This window comes from Geotrypetes seraphini, chromosome 5, assembly GCF_902459505.1.
Source record: "Geotrypetes seraphini chromosome 5, aGeoSer1.1, whole genome shotgun sequence".
In the NCBI taxonomy this organism is placed as follows: Eukaryota; Metazoa; Chordata; class Amphibia; order Gymnophiona; family Dermophiidae; genus Geotrypetes; species Geotrypetes seraphini.
In genome coordinates, this window is record NC_047088.1 from 192,276,105 (window position 1) to 192,299,351 (window position 23,247).

The window sequence follows — 23,247 nt, forward strand, 5'->3', positions numbered from 1 at the left end:
GAAGTATGTAGTGTCTGGCTTTTGAAAGTGGATTAAAGACTAATGTTATATAAAACAAAAATGTTAATATCTTTAAAGTGCCAGAGGTGCCAAAGAAACCTGTCCTGGAAGAAAAAGTATCTGTTGCTGTTCCTAAAACAGTGGACATTCCATCAGTCAAAGGTATATTACATTACATTACATTACATTAGTGATTTCTATTCCGCCTGTGCCTTGCGGTTCTAGGCGGATTACAAATTATAAGAAATCTGGACATTACCGAGAGAATTTCGTAACAAAGAGAAGCATCTGCTCTTTTTATTTTGAATATAACCTACATTTCCTATAACAAGCAATTACTATCTTTCAAATGACTGAAATTACTGAGAAATATGTCTCAGAAGAAAAAAGTACCTTTTCTTAAAACTATAGGAACGCAGTTCTAGTTCATCATTCATTATCAAAATAAACAAAATCTTTTATTCTAACAATCTTTGGGCTCATTCAATTCCTATGAGCATTGGAGCATGCACCTCGCTAGGCGCACAGTAAATGGCTCTATCACTGCTTGATAAAAGGAGCCCTTTATGAGTCTGTATTTTTGCAAGTAATTTAAGATTACTAATAGAATACAATATTTTCAAAGTGCTTGAGATACCTATGAAGATTGCACCTGAAGAAAAAATACCTAGTGTTCCCCCCCAAAAAAGATACAATGCCATCCAAAGATACCTCAAGCACAGAATGAAGTTTTCTTCAACTCTCTTTTGCTGTAGTTCTGTGGTGTCCTAATGTCTTGTTGGGTGTTCATGTCTTATTTCCAGAAGAGTTGTGTGGATGATGCCAAGTCCTAAGAGGCTCCTGCTAAAATGAAGCAAGCCAATCCAATCTAAAGCTATATCTCAATTTATTTCCTTTACCATGTCAAAATTTGATTTTTTTACTCTGGGCTGAGAAATAAAACTCATAGTTTATCTTCTGAAATGAAAGTTAAAGCAGAAAGGACATGTGTTTCCTCATTTATAAATTATTCAAGCATAAAACAGAGCATGCAAAATATTTTTTTATCATGTCTGTTGGGAAAATACATAGGGCCTGATTTTCAGTGGTAGCAGCCACAAGATGAAGTAAGGCAAAGTGGGGAAGCACTTTATTTATGTATTCAACTGTGTTATATATTTAAGTAGCATTGTTGAATATGCCTTTATGCAGAGGCTATCATTGCTATTTATCTAAATCAGGTCTGCTATGTTGCTGGTCTAATTTAAATAAAAAATATACCCTTTAAGAGGGTATATTGTACAAATAAAGTTATATTGAAACCGGCTGAAATTAAAAAAAAACATCTTATACTGTTCTCATCAGGCTGAAAATCTTTTGCTGAGAAACTGAGACGACCCATCATCCTAGCAACCCTATGTGTTACAAACCATGTACCATATTAGTCGTCCTTCGTTGAATTATTAGTCTTTTATGTTGTCCTGTTTTTCTCAATGTGTACAATTTATTTTGGCATTCTTAAAACAAAACTAATATCTTTCAAGTACCTGAAATACCAAAGAAAGTTGAACCAGAAGAAAAAGTATATATTATTTCTCCCCAAGAAGAAAGAGCTCCTTCTCCTAAAGGTACAGCAATTCTTATAGAAGATTTTAAAGCCTTCTTTTATACTAACCTCTTTTAGATTCCAGTGTAACTGTCTGTATTACTTTATGTTTTAATTGAAGAATTTGCTCTTTGTGATTAATAAAATAAACATTACTTAGAACAAAAAATTCATATCTTTAAAGTGCCTGAAGTGTCAAAGAAACCAGTCCCCGAGGAGAAAGAATTTATTGCTGTTTCTAAAAGAGAAGTCCCACCAGCCAAAGGTACTCCATGTTTTAGTAGAAGAATTTTCTATGTGACTAATAAGATAAATATTACTTAGAACAAAAAAATTCATATCTTTAAAGTGCCTGAAGTGCCAAAGAAACCAGTCCCTGAGGATAAAGAAATTATTGCTGTTTCTAAAAGAGAAGTTCCACCAGCCAAAGGTACTCCATGTTTTAGTAGAAGAATTTGCTCTGTGACTAATAAGGTAAATATTACTTAGAGCAAACTATTCATATCTTTAAAGTGCCTGAAGTGCCAAAGAAACCAGTCCCTGAGGAGAAAGAACCTATTGCTGTTTCTAAAAGAGGAGTTCCACCAGCCAAAGGTACTTCATGTTTTAGTAGAAGAATTTGCTCTGTGACTAATAAGATAAATATTACTTAGAACAAAAAAATTCATATCTTTAAAGTGCCTGAAGTTTCAAAGAAACCAGTACCTGAGGAGAAAGTACCTATTGCTGTTCCTAAAAAAGAGGTTCCACCAGCCAAAGGTACTTCAAATTTTAATAGAAGTTTCTGCTGTTTATTACTAATAAAATAAATATTACTTAGAACAAAATATTTATATCTTTAAAGTACCTGAAGTACCAAAGAAACCAGTCCCTGAGGAGAAAGAACCCATTGCTGTTCTTAAAAAAGAAGTTCCACCAGCCAAAGGTATTTTATGTTTCAGTAGAAGAATTTCCTCTTTATGATTAATAAAATAAATATTTCTTAGAACAAAAAAATCATATCTTTAAAGTGCCTGAAATATCAAAGAAACATGTCTTAGAAGACAAAGTTCCTGTCACTCTTCCTAAAAAGGGGCAACACTTTATTTTTATATTCAGCTGTGCTATATATTAATGTAGCTTTATTGAATATGCCTTTATGCAGAGGCTATCATTGCTATTTATCTAAATCAGGTATGCTATGTTACTGGTCTAATTTAAACATAAAAATACCCTTTTTGAGAGTATATTGTACAAATAAAATCATATTCCAACCACTGGAAATAATTAAAAAAAAAAAAAAAACCCATTATACTGTTGTCATCAGGCTGAAAATCATTTGCTGAGAAACTGAGACAACCCATCATCCTAGCAACCCTATGTGTTGCAAACCATGTACCATATTAGTCGTCCTTCTTTGAATTATTAGTCTTTTATGTTGTCCTGTTTTTCTCAATGTGTACAATTTATTTTGACATTCTTAAAACAAAACTAATATCTTTCAAGTACCTGAAACACCAAAGAAAGTTGAACCAGAAGAAAAAGTATATATTATTTCTACCCAAGAAGAAAGAGCTCCTCCTCCTAAAAGTACAGCAATTCTTGTAGAAGATTTTAAAGCCTTCTTTTATACTAACCTCTTTTAGATTCCAGTGTAACTGTCTGTAGTACTTCATGTTTTAATTTAAGAATTTGCTCTTTGTGATTAATAAAATACACATTACTTAGAACAAAAAAATTCATATCTTTAAAGTGCCTGAATTGCCAAAGAAACCAGTCCCTGTGGAGAAAGAACCTATTGCTGTTTCTAAAAGAGGAGTTCCACCAGCCAAAGGTACTTCATGTTTTAGTAGAAGAATTTGCTCTGTGACTAATAAGATAAATATTACTTAGAACAAAAAAATTTTATCTTTAAAGTGCCTGAAGTTTCAAAGAAACCAGTATCTGAGGAGAAAGTACCTATTGCTGTTCCTAAAAAAGAGGTTCCACCAGCCAAAGGTACTTCAAATATTAATAGAAGTTTCTGCTGTTTATTACTAGTAAAATAAATATTACTTAGAACAAAATATTTATATCTTTAAAGTACCTGAAGTACCAAAGAAACCAGTCCCTGAGGAGAAAGAACCCATTGCTGTTCTTAAAAAAGAAGTTCCACCAGCCAAAGGTATTTTATGTTTTAGTAGAAGAATTTCCTCTTTATGATTAATAAAATAAATATTTCTTACAACAAAAAAATCATATATTTAAAGTGCCTGAAATATCAAAGAAACATGTCTTAGAAGACAAAGTTCCTGTCACTCTTCCTAAAAAGGGGCAACACTTTATTTTTATATCCAGCTGTGCTATATATTAATGTAGCTTTGTTGAATATGCCTTTATGCAGAGGCTATCATTGCTATTTATCTAAATCAGGTCTGCTATGTTGATGGTCTAATTTAAACAAAAAAATATCCTTTTAGAGAGTATATTGTACAAATAAAGTCATATTCCAACCACTGGAAATAATAAAAAAAAAAAAACCAACCCTTATACTGTTATCATCAGGCTGAAAATCTTTTGCTGAGAAACTGAGACAACCCATCATCCTAGCAACCCTATGTGTTGCAAACCATGTTCCATATTAGTCGTCCTCCTTTGAATTATTAATCTTTTATGTTGTCCTGTTTTTCTTGGTGTTTATAATTTATTTTGAGATTTTTAAAACAAAACTAATATCTTTCAAGTACCTGAAACACCAAAGAAAGTTGAACCAGAAGAAAAAGTATATATTATTTCTCCCCAAGAAGAAAGAGCTCCACCTTCTAAAGGTACAGCAATTCTTGTAGATTTTAAAGCCTTCTTTTGTACTAACCTCTTTTAGATTCCAGTGTAACTGTCTGTAATACTTTATGTTTTAATTGAAGAATTTTCTTTTTGTGATTAATAAAATAAACATTACTTAGAACAAAAAATTCATATCTTTAAAGTGCCTGAATTGCCAAAGAAACCAGTCCCTGAGGAGAAAGAACTCATTGCTGTTCCTAAAAGAGGAGTTCCACCAGCCAAAGGTACTTCATATTTTAGTAGATGAATTTGCTCTGTGACTAATAAGATAAATATTACTTAGAGCAAACTATTCATATCTTTAAAGTGCCTGAAGTGCCAAAGAAACCAGTCCCTGAGGAGAAAGAACCTATTGATGTTCCTAAAAGAGGAGTTCCACCAGCCAAAGGTACTTCATATTTTAGTAGAAGAATTTGCTCTGTGACTAATAAGATAAATATTACTTAGAACAAAAAAATTTATATCTTTAAAGCGCCTGAAGTTTCAAAGAAACTGGTCCCTAAGGAGAAAGTACCTATTGCTGTTCCTAAAAAAGAGGTTCCACCAGTCAAAGGTACTTCAAGTTTTAATAGAAGTATTTGCTCATTATTATTAGTAAAATAAACATTACTTAGAAATAGGAGCCAGAGACCTTCGTGTCGAATGGCGGAATGTAACAAGGGGCTGGGGAGCTCCGAGTTACGTTTTGGTGGGGCGGTCGGGGGGCAGAAGAATCAGCGTTGTGACTGATTGGGCCGGCAAAAGGCTAAATGCCTTTTTGAATTTTATTGGTCGGGCGAGGGCGTGCGCGACGAGGCGAGGGGATAAAAGGGGGAGGGCTCGGAGGACTTAACTGTCCGGGTCCTCCAAGGCGGTTTTCCCTCCCACCCTCCCTTTGTTTTCTTGCTTTAGGGAAGCTCGGGGCGGATCTCCCGAGCTACTCGGTCATTGGGGCTCATCGGGTGATGAGCGGTGGGCCGGCGGGGTGCCGTGCCTGGTGGGTCAGGTGACCCGGATAAAGGGGCATGAGGGACATGCCACCCCTCTGACCCTTGTTGAAGTGGCAGGGTCGAGGGCACAGAATGTATGTTTTGGTAGCTCGGGGGGAGCTCTTGGATTTATATTGATTAAAGTTATGATAAAATGTTAATATGTTGATTTATATCAATAAACTGAGCTGCGGCTAATTACCCAATAAATAGAGTGGTTGTGTTTTATTGATTAGTTAGGATGAGTATCTTGGGGACATTGAGTTTGGGTCATAGGGAACAAAGGAGCTCATCCAGATCCTGTTGTTACAAAAAAATAAATATCTTTAATGTTCATGAAGTGCTAAAGAAACCTGTCCCTGAGAAGAAAGAGCCAATTGCTGTTCCTAGCAACTCTATGTGTTGCAAACCATGTACCATATTAGTTGTCCTCCTTTGAATTATTAGTCTTTTATGTTGTCCTGCTTTTCTCAGTGTGTACAATTTATTTTGAGATTCTTAAACAAAACTAATATCTTTCAAGTATCTGAAGCACCAAAGAAAGTTGCATCAGAAGAAAAAGTATATATTATTACTCCCCATGAAGAAAGAGCTCCACCTTCTAAAGGTACTGCAAATTTTGCAGATGATTTTAAAGCTTCTTTTTTTACTAACCTCTTTTAGATTCCTGTGTATCTGTCTGTGGTATGAGAGGATGTTGAAAAGTTCTCAGTCCAACCAAGAGGAGAATGATGTGAATATGGTTCAATCAATGATCTGAAACAATGTCAAAACATAGGGCCTCTTCTATCAAACTGCACTAGCAGTTTTTAGCAAAGTGAGCTGCGCTGAATAGCCCGCGCTGCTCTCGATGCTCACAGAGTTCCTATGAGCGTTGGGAGTAGCGCCGGCCATTCAACGCAGCTCTCTGCACTAAAAACCAGTTTGATAGAAGAGGCCCATGGAATTTCATTTCTGAAAACTGGCATTTAATAAAAGAGCACTTTTCTCAGCTACAGTGGCAAAATGATGCTCAGAATTTAGAAAGTTGGTTGGTTGGGCTGAGAACCTTTCAGCACCCCGTCATATAAGGAACTGATCTACTTTTGGGATCTGTCATGTACTTGTTGCAAGTACGTCCATTGTGAAGACAGGATATTGGGCATTGCTTAGTATATGTTCTTAAATCTAGCTTTTTCTCTCCCCAAAATCGTATTGTTATCTTTACATTTTTCTGATGTATGGCACCTTATTTAATTTTAATCGGACGAAATGTTACTTATTCATAGATGATACCAGTGCCTTTCGAAAAATATTTAGTCATAATTATGAAAATAGTAATAAAATAAATAGTAGTAATGAAGAGTCAGTAGATTTTATATGATCTACTACTCTATCCTTAATGAGAAGAAAGGAATATGTGCAGGGAATTGTATATTAACTTCAGATCCCTGCAACAGTGCATACTTACACCCTAAGGGTTACTTTTATAATTGGTAGCACTAAAAGCTGAATAAAGAACATATTGTAATAGCAAGCTTAGTTTAATATTCTATGGGGTCCTTTTACTAAGCTGTGCTAATCAATTTAATGTGTGTTAACAATTAGTGCTCGCTTAATGCTAAGACACCCATAGGAATATAATGGGCATCTTAGCGTTTACTAAGAACATAAGAATAGCCGTGCTGGGTCAGACCAATGGTCCATCAAGCCCAGTAGCCCATTCTCACGGTGGCCATTAGCATCGCTAAATTGGTTAGTGCACTTTAGTAAAAGACCCCTATGTATGTCTTGTGATTTTTATGTACGATATTATGTGTATTTATATTTTAAAATTTCCATGTTGAAATGGCAGTCTTATGCTAGTTGTCTATATTCTTTAAAGTGGATGAACTTCCTGAGATGTATGAGCCAGAACCAACAGAAGAAGAGTTCTTACTTGAGAAAGGTATCTATAGCGCTTCGGCTTCAGCTCCACATTTCCATGTTGTGACACGTCCAAGAACTTGTGTGTTTATTGTAGATGTCTCAGCTCTTTTCGTCTTACATTTTTGACTGCTCAATTGATTTCCTCTTTATTTTGAATACATGAACTCTTATACAGATTCATTTGTGCTTAGATATTTGTTGTCTTTAGTCTTCCTTCAAAGTACATTTGTACATTTGTTTGTTACCTGGTATGTGAGTGTTACATGTCGTCAGTCAAGAATCTTTATTCAGTAAAAATTCATTCATAACCTTTGCTCCAATGAGCAGATACTAAATCTGTAATAATATTCTTTAAAGTACCAGAACTCGTAAAGAAGATTCCTGAAACATCAACACAAATTTCTCCTCCAACAAAAGGGGAACTTATTCAAGTTGAAGGTATAATATAAGGGTGTATTTCAAAATGTTATCTTTCTTCAAAATAATTGCATTATTATTCATTCCATATTTGCACGACATTTATATATGCTCTATGAATTCTTTTTTCTTTTTTGTACTGCCTGTCTTGTAGGTATTTGTCTATTTAATGTTTGGGTTTTTTATTTGCTAATTTTAAATCACCAAACCTGTGATTGGCAAGATCAACAGTTCTATGTAACTACAAACCAAGAATGGTTTTGTTTTTTTTAACTGCCAAGTATCTCTTTCTCTTTTAAAGCATTTTTCAGTTTTGTCCTCATACATTTCATCTTGAAATTCTCTTTAAAAATACAAAGCACTTAACTTTATATTTTATGCAGCTTTAGAGCCCCTGTGCATCTTCTTTCTGTTGTTTTTTTTCATGATTTTACTATAATGTTTTGTTTTCATAGTTTATTTAAAAGGTAATATTTGTGTATGCTGTTCTATTATAGGCCAGTCTTCCTTGTTTATTAGGAGGTATATTTACAAGTGTGCAATATCCTGTGGTTGCTAGTTTTGACAAAGGGTTTTGATATATTTCCTTATTTAGAATCTAGGTTTGTCACATCTGTTTTCATGTGAACCTCTGGCAGTAAAAGTCAATGCATAATAACATACTTACATAGGTCATATATTCTCTGTTAATTGATAACATCCCTTTTCTAGATGCTTTGGTGGCATCATCAAAATCTATAGGAGCGGATGTTTTATCCAAGAGCTGATATCATTACAGAGTCTAATCAATTGTTTAATGATTTAATTTTTTTTAATCATTTTCTGGCATTAAGCATGCGTTAGCACTTTGCAAGGTTTATTAAAATAACCCCTATGTGTCTTTCCAAAACACTAGTACAAATCCTGCTGAAATCATGAGTAAAATGAACTCATTTTTCTAAGCCAGGGGTGGAGAATGAGACGTGAAATCCAGTCGGGTTTTCAAGATTTCCCTAATGAATATGCATGAGATCTATTGCATGCACTGCCTCCATTGCATGCAAATAGATCTCATGCATATTCATTGGGGAAAACCTGATTGGATTGCGGCTCTCGTTCCCCACCCTGATCTAAGCTGTTAGGCTACAAAGGGCCGCTGTAAAGTTCTCAGCCCAACCAACAATGTTGGGGCAGTTTCCATCAAGGGCTATAAACTTAATACAGTGATTTTCTATTTTTTTTTTTTTGTTCCATTGGAAAATTATGAAACAAAAAATGTGTTAAATCACTAGACTAAGGGCTCCTTGTACAAAGGTGTATTAGGGCCTTTATGCTTGGAATAGCGCGCGCTAAATTGCCACACACACTATCCGCTACCGTCTCCTTTTAAGCAGGTGGTAGTTTTTCGGCTAGCATACACTATAGCGCGTGCTAATCTTGACACTTTTCATTTCTATGATATGAAATGAAACAAAACGTGTCAAGAAAAGTGTGGAATAACTTGTAAGTTTCATGGCTCCACAGCATTTTGGTTGGGCTGAGAACTTTTCGGCGGCCCTTATTACTAGTTGCCCAGTTAGTGAATTGTAATTAACACACTTAAGTAAAAGGGCCCCTTAGTTGATATATCTAGACCTATCCTGCACTCACTTTAAACACTGCAGTGTGCAGAATTTGATATATTTTTGAATGGTAAATATTGATCTCTTTATAAAATAACCATGAATACCAATGAGTTGTTTTGGGTTTTCTTGGAACTAGAATAAATTTTATTTTAAATAATGCAACACTGAACACTGTAAAGTGAAAGTACAATTATCTTCTTTGAAGTTGCTGAGGCCAAAAAGAAGGTTGTTCCTGAAAAACCTATACCAGTACCAGAAAAAGTGGAGCTCAAACCAGCAAAAGGTATATATCCTTGAGATGTAATGCCATAATCCTGTCCAACTGTCCAATCAGATTTTCAGGTCAGGGGCCTCTTTTCACTGCCACACCCATATTTTTATCTCCTTTGCTTTCCCTTTATAAAATTAAAGAACAAAGGACAATAGAGGGCATCATTATTTTTTATAACTAAGAACATAGCCTTACTGAGTCATACCAATGGTCCATCAAGCCCAGTAGCCTGTTCTCACGATAGCCAATCCAAGTCCCTAGTACCTGGCCAAAATCCAAGGAGTAGCAACATTCCATGGCTATAAATTTTTTTCTTAGCCCTGAATTCTTTTTTTGAATGCTTTTGGGTTTCTACTATCCTGCTGTACCCTCTTACTTATCAAAGGGCAGAGTGATCCAGCTCATTTTCATTGTATTGTGGTGTTATTCTAAATATAACCACAGGTAAGGAGGCTCCAGTCTGATCATTAGAGCTATAAGTCATCTGATCTCTCCCCATTTTCATTTTCTTGTCCAAGCTGAGATCCCCACCTCATCCATGAGAGTAGGCAGTTGTCAGATTACCTATATCTAGCCTTAATGAATGCATTTTGTTCACGTTGCAGTGCATAGCCAACCCTTTCTCTTTGAGTATATGAGCAGTCTGCCCTTGTCTTAAATTATCATAAGTAAACATTAAAATAAACGGTATTGAAATTTAGGAGACAATATTATACAAGTTACTTAATGAAATAATTGCCCAGATGAACCCATGGTTCCTCACTTGCAAAGATTTTCTCTCCCTATAACTATGGCCATGCCCTTGAAAACAATGCATATTATTTCATATGTATTGACATTAAATCAGAGTTGAATAAGTGAAGGCCATCGGCCTGTACAAAACTGGACATTTGTTCATGCCTTACTAGCCTTTAGATGATGCAGAGTTAGCTAGTTTTCCAGCAAACTATCTGAGCAAGGTCTATGGGACCTACTTTCATACTTCCATGTTGGAAGGAGATACCAGGCTGTTGACTCTCAGCTGAGACAAAGCTTCCACTCCTTTGAAACAGTGAAGGTCTTACAATGTCCCCCATCATGCTATCCAATAAAAGCACTCGCACTTCAGCCATTCTACTTCATACATTCCAAATATCTTATCCTCACCAAAGAATTCCCACATGAGTACTCTTATCATTGGCATAATATTGGCCACAGCTTTATTTATTAACATTTTAACTTTAATATCAAGCTGAAACAATTGCAAATACACATCAACCACCAACTTTCTCCAATTCGGCAGATTGGCTCACTGGAGCTATTCAGTGATGAAACTAGCTCCAATATCAACATAATACTTTCTCTTATGACCTCTGGTGGCTTACAGTGCCATCAAGCCATCGTTCACTCATGGTGGTGCCGCCCACGAGCATATTTTTAAATTATTCACATATCCTATGTCTCAAACTTCAATCCGCCTCTAACATAAAATCCCCTTGTGTAGGCCTACGCCCACCATACTGCGATCGCCCGCCCTAATCCCCAACAACCCAAAAAACTCCCATCCCCAACCTAAACGTAAGGGAGGGAGAGAAAATCTGATCCCATATCCCTCACCTCCCATGCTTTCAGACTTCCCACTCACTACTCTTTTGCCCACCAAAAATCCTTTATTTCTACCCATCTCTTTCTCCCCTCCCTTCCTCTTCCACCAATCCCTTCTCTGCTCCCATCCTGAACCTCCCCCTATTCTATTCTATTCTATCCTCTTCCTTTTCACTCCTGGCTTCTACCTTCGTCCAATGTCATCTGACACCCAGCTTAAATTGGGTGTCCCCCTATTTGCCAATCCAAGGTGTTCACCTAGTGACATAAAACAGGCCCTTCTAGATACTGAAAACACAAAGGAGTGCCTGAAGATTCACAACATTTGATTAGAACTAGAACACCTTCTCTTTCTTTGAGGTAATATAAACTTGAATTTTGTAATGTAAAAGTACATTTATCTTCTTTTAAGTTCCCGAGGTTAAGAAGGTTGTACCTGAAAAACCTAAAGTACCAGAAAAAGTGGAGCTCAAACCCATGAAAGGTATATATGCTATCAATCCAAAAAAGCAGAGCGCATGTGCTATAACTTCAGCTTATCAGCATCTTTCTTATTCATATGCTCATCTTCTAACCCTTGGATCTTTCTATTCTTGATTTCCAAAATAGTATTTTGTGTTTCAGTCTTTCTTTTCCTCTTTTAAATTTGTTATTTGCATTTATGTTGTACTAGAATTGTTAAATTTATTGCAAGTTTCTTTAGTCTTAGAAGAATCTGTTTATACCATATGTTAGTCTAATATTTTGTCTGATATGTTCGTCATATTTTGTATGCTTGGCTTTGACTGTATTACATAAGTTGCTTGTTATTCAAAAACACAATCCTATCTTACCATGCAAAGTTCTTTGGTGATGTGTATTTTCTTGTGTGTAGTTTTGTTAGTGTTTGGCTTTTATTGCTTTCATATAATCTAAAATAAAAATCATATTCCTTTAAGTGTCTGAAGCTGAAGAGAAGGTTCCTGAAAAGAAGGTTCCTCGTAAAGGCATTACTGAGATTACACCTCCCACAAAAGAAGAGGTTGCTTTGAAAAAAGGTAAACTGGCCTGTATTGTGATAGAAAAAATTATATATATAAAGCTAGAGCATTTTCCTAGTGATCAAATATACATTGATCTAAAACAAATGTTTAAATATTTACAGCTAAAATTACTACTGAAAATGTAATACTGCATTATTCTATGGTAACCCTGTTAATGCATGTTATAAGTAATTTAGTCCCACTGAATAAAATGGGACCTAATGTACTAATGTAGAAGAACAAAGTTAGAAACTCTAGCTGTTAATTATTTCATCAGTCCCCAGCCAATCTCCAGTTCTGCCTTTGTGTGTGACAAAATATTAAATCTGTCCCTGATGATAAATATTTTGACATCATAACCAGCCCCAAGTAGTGGCATCTAGTGAGTTCTCTTTTAAACTGTTCCCTGAAATTTTATTGAAACTTGGGAGCAATAATAGTAAAGAATGTTACTAGTTATCATATTCTGGCTGAATCCAGTTAATTAAATTGAGTTATGACATCCTAATGATATCATGCATTGCTTGAACCAATCAAATCCCATTCTAAACTTAACTAAACCTTAAGTTTATATCATGTTGTGTTGTCTGCCTAGTTAATTAATGATCATAGTATTACATGTTTTCCCATTTATTGTCCTACATTCTTTGTATTAGTATAAGTTTTGTTCTTTAGAGCCTTGTTTTTAAAACTGCTTCTAGCTGGAGATACCCGAAGCAATCTCTCAGGCAATTCCAACCCCTCTCACTTCCCCTCCCCTTCAACTGTTCTCTTCTGTAACATTCCCCTCACGCATTTGTAATTCGATGAATGTCCAGCCTTCTTTCGATGTGAACCGCCTAGAAGTCGTCTGACTATGGCGGTATAGAAAAATAAAGTTGTTATTATTATTATTATTCAAAAAATCATAGGAAAGAGACTGCACTGTTGTGCTGGTATTGCCTGCTTTGATTTTAATTAGTAAATTATTTGCATTTAATTGAAGTTTTAAAGAAGCCTGGGATTGAAGAACTTCCCAAAGAAGAAGACATAGCAAAGATCAAAAAGGCAGAAGGTATGAAATTTCTTCAAAAAATTAAAGGACGTTATCAAAGAGTAAAGAAGGAATTAGAACAATATTATAGTATTATTCAATCGTAACTAATAAGCTGTAAAATAAATCTAAAAAAGCAGGAGACAAAGGTTTTTGGCATTCAATATTTTAAAGTTAGTTGAAAAATCATAGTTGAAAAGTGAAATTAAATTTCTTATATTCCTTTTACTTAAAAATGTTATATTAACAATGAAACCTGTAAATAAGTTTTGGTAGTCTGAAGTTACATTTTTTTAAAAAAAATATGATATTTTTAAGTACCTGGAGTTCCCAAGAAGGCAGAACCTGCTGTTGAAAAACCATTTAAAGTCCCGAAAAAGGAAGATGTGAAGCCAGTTTCTAAACTGGTGCCTGAAGGAATTAAAGGTACAAATATTTGTGGCTATGCCAGCACTGATGCCGCTGCTGCTAAATCTATAATCTAAATAGAATGTTAAATCCAATTAGCAGCTAATATCTTTGTTTCTTGGGCATCTCTTTCTCATTTTTACCATTCTCATTTTCTTCATTCTCATAACCCTTCAGTTCTAAGCATATAAAGGAACCTTTGGTTTTGTTCTTAACTCTACATTTTTCTCTTGTTTTCTTCTGAATTAAACTCTTCAGTATAAAAAATATATATTTTTTTCTTTCTTTAAAAATAAAAATGTCTTTCTGCATGCCAGGAGAAAAAAGTGTACAGCTGTAAACAGTTTTAAAATCCTTCTGTAGTGAAGAATGTTTTGCACACTTTCAGGATGCATTTATGCTAATAAATTTATTGTTATTGTGTTTTAAAGTTCCTGAAGTTAAGTCTGCTGTACCGGCTGCCATTGAACTAAAACCAGTGACAGGTAGAAATTCTTATTAGTTTACTTTCTGACTGATATCATGAGATATTTTTTTATTTATTATCTTTTGGATGTGATATACTAATGGGATTTTCCTATTTGGGGTGTGTGTGTGTGTGGGGGGGGTTAATTTACACATGTAGAGCATGTTTTACACTTGGAGAATGGCTGTTATAAAATTGCACAGTTATCCACACGTAAAAAGTAGGCACACCACAAGATTAAGCCTGCTTTTACTTGATCTGCAATAGGTATTCCTGGGGGTATATTTTCTGTAGAGTTGGGGCAAAGTTGTGATATATGTGAGTTATTTTTTAAAAAAGTGTGTGAATATGCATGCAGTAATTTTATAAAGTTTTCCACCTATAGAGGGTCATTCTATAAAAGGGAACCTAGTATACGGAAGTAAGCAGGCACTTATTTGAAGCTTTTAGTAGAAAGAAAAATAGGAGCCTACTGGCACAATGACCAAAATAGGAGAATACTGGCACAAATGACCAAAAACAAGTTAACATTTAAGTCATCTTCATTTACATAACCTTAACCAGCACCTATGAAGGATAATTCTGTAATCTAGGCAACTCCATTCATTTGCCCCTTATATGCATATACAGGGTGTATGTATAGAATGTTAGCACCTAACTTACATAGTGGCCCTGCTAATAAGTTGCAGCAAAAAGTGGTCTTAACTTGCCCTCACACAGGTCTTTCTCACTTGTTAAGACCATTTTTCTGCAGGGGTAAAATAGCTGATTTTCAGATTTTTTCATTAATGGCCAATGCACTAACCAATTTGCATAGAAGTGCCCGCTCTGAGCCAAATTCTACAAACGGCACCTAGTGGTTGGGCGTCACTTGGAACAGTTGTCAATCAACCACTAGGTGCCATTTGTAGAATCATGTCTAGTGGCACCTAACTCAGCTTACGTGTCAGTAGGCATCATAACATTAGGCATTGGTATATAAGGCCAGGGTTTTCTTGGCCTAATTTACCAGCACATAATCTAGATGCCTACCAGAGCCTAAGGTAATCCACACCCAAAATCCATCCCTACCATACCTACTTTCATGTAGGCACAGGTAGGCATTGGCAGGTGCTTCGGTGTAGATGCCTACATGGCACCTACCAAGTTAGGTGCCTACCCAAAAATTATTTTTTTTTTAAAAAATTGGTTTTTAATGATGTTGTTCAATTAACAGCGCCAATTAAACCAATTAAAATTTTAAGTTAGTACCTAATTGGCTAAGCATTCCAAACAGTGGCTTAGCGAGGGTAGAAGGTATCCAGGGCAGTTTCCGTGTCCACTATGCCACACTCATGCCTCCCCTTCCCACCTCATGCCTCTTTAAATCTTCGCCAACGCATGCAGTTTCTCCTTCCTGCTGCTCGCACCGACGTTGGCTTTTCCTCCGATATCACTTTTTGGCCCCCAACCCAGAAGTGATTTCAGAGAGAGCCAGGCCGCTGCAAGCAGCAGGTCTGAGTCGTTGCTCGCGCTGGTGAAAATTGAAAGAAGTACGGGGAGGTGGGAAAGGGAGGGCGTAAGCATGGTACTGTCACCCCCATCAAGACAGTGCCTGGGGTGGTCTGCCCCACCCACACACCCTTACTACACCACTGGTGCCGATCTAGGTGCCCAAAGGTAGGCGCTTTTTATAGAATCAGAGCCTTTCTGTACTAGACATTGATCCTGTAACAAAAAAATAAATTTAACTTTTTAGTGCATGAGTAGCACATGCACATAGCAAAATTACCACGGGATTCTATAACACCCCCCCCCCCCCATAGTACACCAATTTTTTGCTGCAGTAAGCACATGTTAATGCTTATCGCAGCTTTGTAAAAGGGCCCCATAGTGCATAAATGCAAGGGGACATACATATCAGCAGGGCTTTGCATTTAGGCATCCCCAGTTATACCAGATCTGTGGCTGCTTTAACTGTGGGTACATAAATGGTAGCAGGTTACACTAGTATTCTATAATGGAACCTGAGTGCTCAGGTGCTATTATTAAATGGGCTTCTACTGCACGGCCTCGGGGCATCTAAATGGAGGAGCCCAGTTGTACATTTGCCCCTATGGTAGACACCCTGTTATAGAATTACCCTCCTAAGGTATGGTAAGTGCAACCTATAGTAGTTACTATAAACACAGAAATCTGGATTATAATACACATAATATATCGCACTAAAGAAGTACTATATAACCTATGAACACAGTATTGGATTAATAAAATTTAATCTCTCAACAGCTTTGAAATCGCCAAAACCAAAGGAGGAGGCAGCAACAGTTGCTGGCGCTCCAGTAACAGCTCCAGTAGTTGGAAAGAAACCAGGTATAATATGATGGAGTTTACATTGTATAATGTATGCTTACTTGTCTGGCATTGTTGCAGTGTGTACCTTATGAATAATTTCTCAATCTTAGATTTTCTTGTTCTGTTTTCAGTTTATATCTGTTCTATACCTTTGGTCTTACACATGTGGAGAGTAATTTTGAAAAAAATTGTTTTATGTTTATAAAAGACCTCTTATAAATTAAATCATGCCTGGAAAGTGCATATTTTTTATTTAATTTCTTTTATCTAACTATCAAACTAAGCTCTTCTATCAAACTGCGCTAGCAGTTTGTAGCACGGTCAGCCACGCTGAATGGCCCGCACTGCTCCCGACGCTCATAGAGTTCCTATGAGCGTTGGGAGCAGCACATGCCATTCAGCGCGGCTCTCTGCGCTAAAAACTGCTAGCGCAGTTTGATAGAAGAGGCCATAAGAGTTTATTTTATGGATATTCATTTAACATCATTTAATGTTTGACCAGGTTTCAAAAATTAGAGTTGCTAATTATCTTCACAGTTCTAATGTTTGCCTGAATTTTATTGATATTATAAGTTTTTAAAAAATCGATTTATTGAATCTAGTTGTCTGAAGCAAATGTGATTGAGTTAATAATAATGCCACTGTTTCACTTCAGACACTAAAGCAGCAAAAGAGGAAGTCGCTAAGGGTATAAGTCCCATCAAAGGTGAGAAGAATGGTTGCTTAACCCTTAAATCTCTAATCTCTTGCTTGTGAAACCTCATATCAAACTACACCATTCCAGCTGCGCCACAAAAAAGGAATAATTTTATAAATGAGCTCCTAAGCCTCATCTTAAATAGCAAACATTTGTATAAGGTCATTTAAAACATTTGTGTCTGCAATTAGGAGGTCATAAATTAACAGTAAGTGCATGTTTTAACACCCTAACATGCACTATAAGGGCAATTTTATAACTAGGCACCTGTGGCTAGGCTCCTCTTTTCACATTGATATGCTCCAAAAAGTAGTACTTAGGTGACGTAGAGCCCTAAGCACTATTCTATAAGGATGAGTGCAAATGTAAGGGGAGGGGGCATACACATGGGAAGAGCATAGGTGGAGAATGGGATTCTGTAACTTACATATGTCCTTGCTGTATTTAGCTCTATGGCTGTTGTAACTATTGGTGCCTAAATATAAGGCAGAGCAATGCCAGGTTACACTAGTATCCTGTAATGGACTCTGAGCCATTATAGAATAGGCTGTCCCCACGTGGCATCAGAGTGTTTCCAAGAAGGCACCTACTTATAAAATTGCCACCTATTGCTCCCGAGCCCATTTGATGCAATGGTCCTGCGGCCGATAAATGAGCATTAATGGCATTAGTGCAAACTATTTGTAAATGACCCCTAATGTTTCACAAGAGAGTATCGTTTTTATCACATTAACATTTAATACATTCCTGTTGAATGGTTCATTTTTAATGTGATTCATAAATACATTAGCATGCTCAAACTCAGGGAAAAAAAGTGATGAAAAGAGAATCTGCATTTTTCAAATAAAAGTTATAGAACTTTAAATTTAACACTTAGGGCTCCTTTTACTAAGGTATGCTAACATTTTTAGCGCATGCACAAGATTAGCGCACACTAGCTGAAAAATTACCGTCTGCTTAAAAGGAGGCGGTAGTGGCTAGTGCGCGTGGCATTTTAGCACACGCTAAGCGCGTGCTAAAACCGCTACCGCGCCTTTGTAAAAGGAGCCCTTAGATGGATGTCTGTATGCATGCATTGGTTCTGACCTATATTGACAAGTTTGGTTTGTATAAGCAGGGCTTAATAGCAACCTATGAACTGTGTGTTTATAAAGCTTGCCAAATAAAGACAATTTAGTCTTATTAAACATAAGAGTGCTTTGCATCATTTTACTCACTGAGAATGTAAGAATGTATTGAGCTTTTGCTTGTAAACTTTCTGGATCGGGTTTTACAGTGATGACCCATTTGCTCATTTTGTGTCCTAATTGCATTTTTGGAAATTTTGTTAAATTGGCAACTCTGGGTCTGATTCTATAAAAGGCACCTAGTTTAGGCACTGCTAGATGCCCTAATCACTGGCACCTAGTGACATCTAACTATCCCCTCCCCCTTTTACAAATCCGCAGAAGTAGTTTTTAGCACAGATCAGCGCGCTGAATGTTCTGCGCTGCTCCCGACGCTCATAGGAACCCTATGAGCATCGGAAGCAGTGCAGAGCATTCAGCGCACTGGCCTGTGCTAAAAAACACTTCCGTGGTTTTGTAAAAGGGGGAGGGGATAGTTAGATGTCACTAGGTGTCAGTGATTTGGGCATCTAGCATCCCCCCCCAGTTAGTTCCATGCAGAACTAAATTGTTTTTAATTGGTTTAAATTAACCAGGCTTTAAAAAACATTATTTTAATTATCAATTTATGTTGCATGTAACACCTAAGTCGAGGTGCCCTCCAACACCTAATGATGCCTACCTGAAAAGTAGGTATGGTTAGGGGTAGAGAATAGGCATGGATGAATTAGGCATCTCTAAAATCTGAAGTAGGCACCAGGAAATTAGGCCAGGTAAAACCTAAACTAGGCTAAACTAAAACTTAGCTTTGTATATCGGGTCTTCAACCAAAAAGGAGCTCGACTTAGTTAACAATAATAATTAAAAAGATACAAAAGATGGAAAGAAGGAACAAGTTGGGGAAAATGTTAATGTGGATGGTTTCCAAAATGTCTATCAAACAAAATAGTTTTTAAAGTTTTATGAAAAAATTGAAAAGAACTGGAGACCCTTAAAATAAGAGGAATTTTATTCCATAGTTGTGTTAATTTGAAAATGAAGGATTGACTGAGTTTCTTGGTTCCTTATATTCCCTATACTGAAGGAAAGGAAAGTTTGAATTCTTGGGTACCTCTTGCATGGGAGAATCTATAAGCATTCCAAGATAGAGGGACAAGAGGGGCAAAAATACCATATTGGATTTTGAAAGTAATACATAAACATTTGAAATGGATCGTGAGATGAACAGGAAGCCATATACCTAGCCTGGTTTACCTGTGCCTATCTCTAGGACGCCTAGTGACACCTAGGTCTGCTTAGGCACTGCTAGGTGTGATTCTATAAAGGATGCTTAATGGTTGATTGACAACCACATGGAGCGGTGCCTACAAGTTAGATGCCCCCAAGTGCCTGGTCCCTAATCTCATTTTAACTCATCTGCTACAGCATGCATTCAAGTAAAAAGTTAAATCAATATTCAATTTGTTCTTCTTCCCATCTGACTTATAGCCAAAAAGACACCATCACCTGCAGATGCAGAACGGAGAAAGTTAAAACCAGGTAGTGGTGGCGAAAAACCGCCAGATGAACCTCCTTTCTCCTACCAACTTAAAGCTGTACCACTGAAGTTTGTCAAAGAAATTAAAGACATAGTAATACAAGAGACAGAAGCTGGTGGGTTAGCTGCAACATTTGAGTGTCTTATTTCACCTTCTACTGCAATTACTTCATGGATGAAAGATGGAAGCAACCTGAGAGAAAGTCCAAAATATAAGTATATTTCCGATGGCAAAGACCGGAAGCTACTTATCTTAGATGTACAAGTTCCAGACGCCGGAGAGTACACGTGCGTAGGTCGCCTGGGGAAAAAGGAAACAACCTGTGTAGCCAAACTCATTGTTGAAGGTATTTATTTTAATCTGCAATTTGCAAACTTCAGCTACTTTGTTTTGTTCAATTAACTGTTTCTAGCATAAGCATTATACAGTAAAACCTTGGTTTGCAAGCATAATTTGTTCAAGAAGCATGCTTGTAATCCAAAGCACTTGTATATGAAAGCGAATTTCCCCATAGGAAGTAATGGAAACGCAGACGATTCGTTCCACAGCCCAAAAACTTTAATTCAAAATACTATACGTACTTGTTTTGCAAGACTTCGCTCATTTAGAACAGTCACTAAGCACCTGCAGCATCAGAGAGAGAAGAACAATCAGCTCAGTTGTGATGATGTGACGTGTGTATACTGTATGTACTCGTATTGCAAGACTATGCTTGTTTAGAACGGTCACTACACTCTTGCAGCGTCAGAGAACCATCGACTCAGTTGTGATGTGTGTATACTGTATGTACTTGTATTGCAAGACATTGCTTGTATATCAAGTTAAAATTTAATCAAATGTTTTGCAAGTCTTGCAAAACACTTGCAAACCAAGTTACTTGCAATCCAAGGTTTTACTATATATATATTTCAGTAAATATCAGAAATTGCCCCTTTTCATTAACCAAACATGCATATCAATCCCCACAGAGTTACCAGTACGTTTTACAAAACCACTTGAAGAAGATGTCACTGTTGTCAAAACCCAACCTCTGTATCTAAACTGTGAATTGAACAAAGACCGAGCTGTTGTCTGGACAAAGGACGGCAAACCAATTGATATTGTTCCTGGAAAACATGTGGTGAATGTAATTGGTCTGCAGCATGTTCTCACCGTTAATGATGCCGATGACTTTGATGCTGGTGTATATACATGTACTGTGGAAAATACTGATGTAAAATGTGAATCAAATGTTAAAGTCACAGGTTAGTACTTTTACTTTTTTCTAGAACTGGGTAGTGTCTTCAAATGAGTTAGTTTTGTACATATCATGATAGAAATGTACCTAATTTGTAACGCAGGGTGTGCTGGATATGATCAGATGTACAGTAAGCAAACACAGGGAAGCATATCAAGCTATAGCTTTTATTTTATGAATGATTTTGCATAAAGAGTTTATATGCTTTTTATTCTGTAACAACAGAATGGGAGAAATGTATGTGGTAATTAGCAAGCTTAGATTTCAATTATAATTGAATTGACTCTATGAGCCTCTGAAACATATATTTATTAGGTTCTTTATTATTTTCATAAACTTTCCGAAGCACTTTACCTGACGATGTGTGTGTGTGTGTGTGGGGGGGGGGGTTATTGTCCATTCTGCTATCCCGTGGCATGTGGTCAGGGCTTACAGGGGATTCAGTGAATCCCCAATTCTTGTGTGTTAGGTGCCATCGACTCGTGTTTGAGTCCTAGTGTTGAGCAGCCTGCTTAACCAGTCAAGTTGCATCAAACAAAGATTAAACAAACAAACAAAAAAGTAGGGCTCTAGGGCTTGACAGTATTGATCTGAATTTGATTGGTTGAACAGCTTCTGTCTGTTGCATCCTCAACCAATCAAATTTAGAGCCCAATTATATATTGGAAACACTGATTAAAAATAACAAAGTGACACATTTAATATGTGATTTATAATATATTTTTATAGTACATAGTTTTCATCTCTGTTCCAAGTGCTTCATTGCCTTTTGATGTCCTGAATCAATGAAGTGTTACTAAAGCATATTGTAAGCCTTCAGTAAAACTATAGGATACCAACATCAGCCAATGTATAAATAAAGTACCCCAAAAATATTAGGAGTCTAGAAACAATGAAATTGATGGCAGATAACGATCATACGGCCTATCTGCCACTAACCTCTACTATCTTTTCCACTCCCTTTGAAATCTGTGCTTCTATTATTCTTTCTTGAATTTAGATCAAGTCCTTATCTCCCCAGGAAGGTTATTTTATAATTCTGTAGAGAAGTATTTCCTTAGATACTGTACATACTCAAATACAAACTGACCTGAATATAAACTGTGGTAACTTTTGTTCCCCGAAAAAGGAGAAAAAAAGGTTGACTCCAATATAAACTGCGGGGATTATATTCAAGTGCTCTGTCTTGCACCCAGCCCTCCTTTTCTCCCTCCTTCCTTCCATCCATCCCTTCCTAGCCAACCCCTGATGCTCACTACAGGTCTGCCTGAAGCCCTGGTGGTTCAGCAGTGCGCCAGGATAGGAGTGATCCTTCCTGTATCCTGTCCAGGCCAACTCTAAACCACCCCACCTCCACCCGCCTCCATGAGCACTGCAGACCTTACCTTTAAAACTCTGGTGGTCTAGTGGTGAAGCATTCCTGCCCTGTGAAAGCCACGTTCAAAATTTCCTGCCGTAAAGTTCCCTTTGCAGGCTGACATTTTTGATCATGGCTCTCATAGGACAGGAGCTTAGGAAGATCACTTCTGCCCTGCTTCACCGCTAGACCACCAGGGCTGTAACGGTAAGGTCTGAAGGGAGGCAGGAGGAAGGTGGGGTGGTTTAGAGTTGGCCAGGACAGGATGTGAGAAGGATTGTGCCTATCCTGGCTCATCGCTGGACCACCAGGGTTTAAGGCAGGCCCATGAGAGGTCTGCAACAGGTCCAGGCAGTGGTAGAGGACAGGTGCGGACTAGAGGACTCGACTATAAACTAAGATCCCCATTTTTGGTGCACACGGTAACTCCTGAATCTCCTATACCTCTGTGTTCCAGAGCTTTCTTTCAATTGAAAAAGGCTCACCTTCTGTGCATTTATTGCATGGAGTTGTATAGATGTTTCAAAGTAATATATATTGAGATCTCTAAGTCTGTCCCTATATGCTTTATGCTGAAGACCATTGACCTTTTTAGTAATCTCGCTCTGGACTGATTCCATCCTGGTTTTATCTTTTTGAAGGTGTGGTCTCCAGATTTATATACAGTACTCTAAATAAGTTCTTGTCAAAGACTTATACAGATGCATTATCATCTCCTTTTTCCTGTCCTGCCTCTCCCTTTGCTCCTATACATCCTTCTGACTTTTTCTGTCATTTTTCTGCCTGTTTGACCACCTTAAATCATATGATACGATCACCCCCCAAGTTCCACTCTTCTTTTGTGCACAGAATCACTTCACCACTATACTGTACTGCTCCTTTGGGCTTTTGCAGTATGACCTAGACATTT

The 23,247-nt window shown here is 37.0% G+C and overlaps 1 protein-coding gene across 18 annotated transcripts in view; it reads left to right on the forward strand.

Annotated features, from left to right (window-relative positions):
* The window catches only part of TTN (titin), a 461,697-nt gene that overhangs the window by 263,752 nt on the left and 174,698 nt on the right, over positions 1–23,247 (forward strand). For 8 of the 18 annotated variants that reach the window (XM_033947060.1, XM_033947062.1, XM_033947063.1 and 5 more), the window contains 8 exons: positions 12,078–12,176; positions 13,147–13,215; positions 13,513–13,620; positions 14,034–14,087; positions 16,337–16,420; positions 17,058–17,108; positions 19,694–20,089; positions 20,712–20,987. In XM_033947060.1, the coding sequence (XP_033802951.1) occupies positions 12,078–12,176; positions 13,147–13,215; positions 13,513–13,620; positions 14,034–14,087; positions 16,337–16,420; positions 17,058–17,108; positions 19,694–20,089; positions 20,712–20,987 (1,137 nt within the window). Of the gene's footprint in view, positions 1–78; positions 163–3,317; positions 3,399–3,481; positions 3,563–3,647; positions 3,729–4,287; positions 4,372–4,530; positions 4,612–4,694; positions 4,776–4,859; positions 4,941–5,878; positions 5,963–7,219; positions 7,283–7,620; positions 7,702–9,489; positions 9,568–11,551; positions 11,624–12,077; positions 12,177–13,146; positions 13,216–13,512; positions 13,621–14,033; positions 14,088–16,336; positions 16,421–17,057; positions 17,109–19,693; positions 20,090–20,711; positions 20,988–23,247 lie in introns of all 18 variants that reach the window. The other 10 variants (XM_033947058.1, XM_033947059.1, XM_033947061.1 and 7 more) reach the window with 3 other exon arrangements.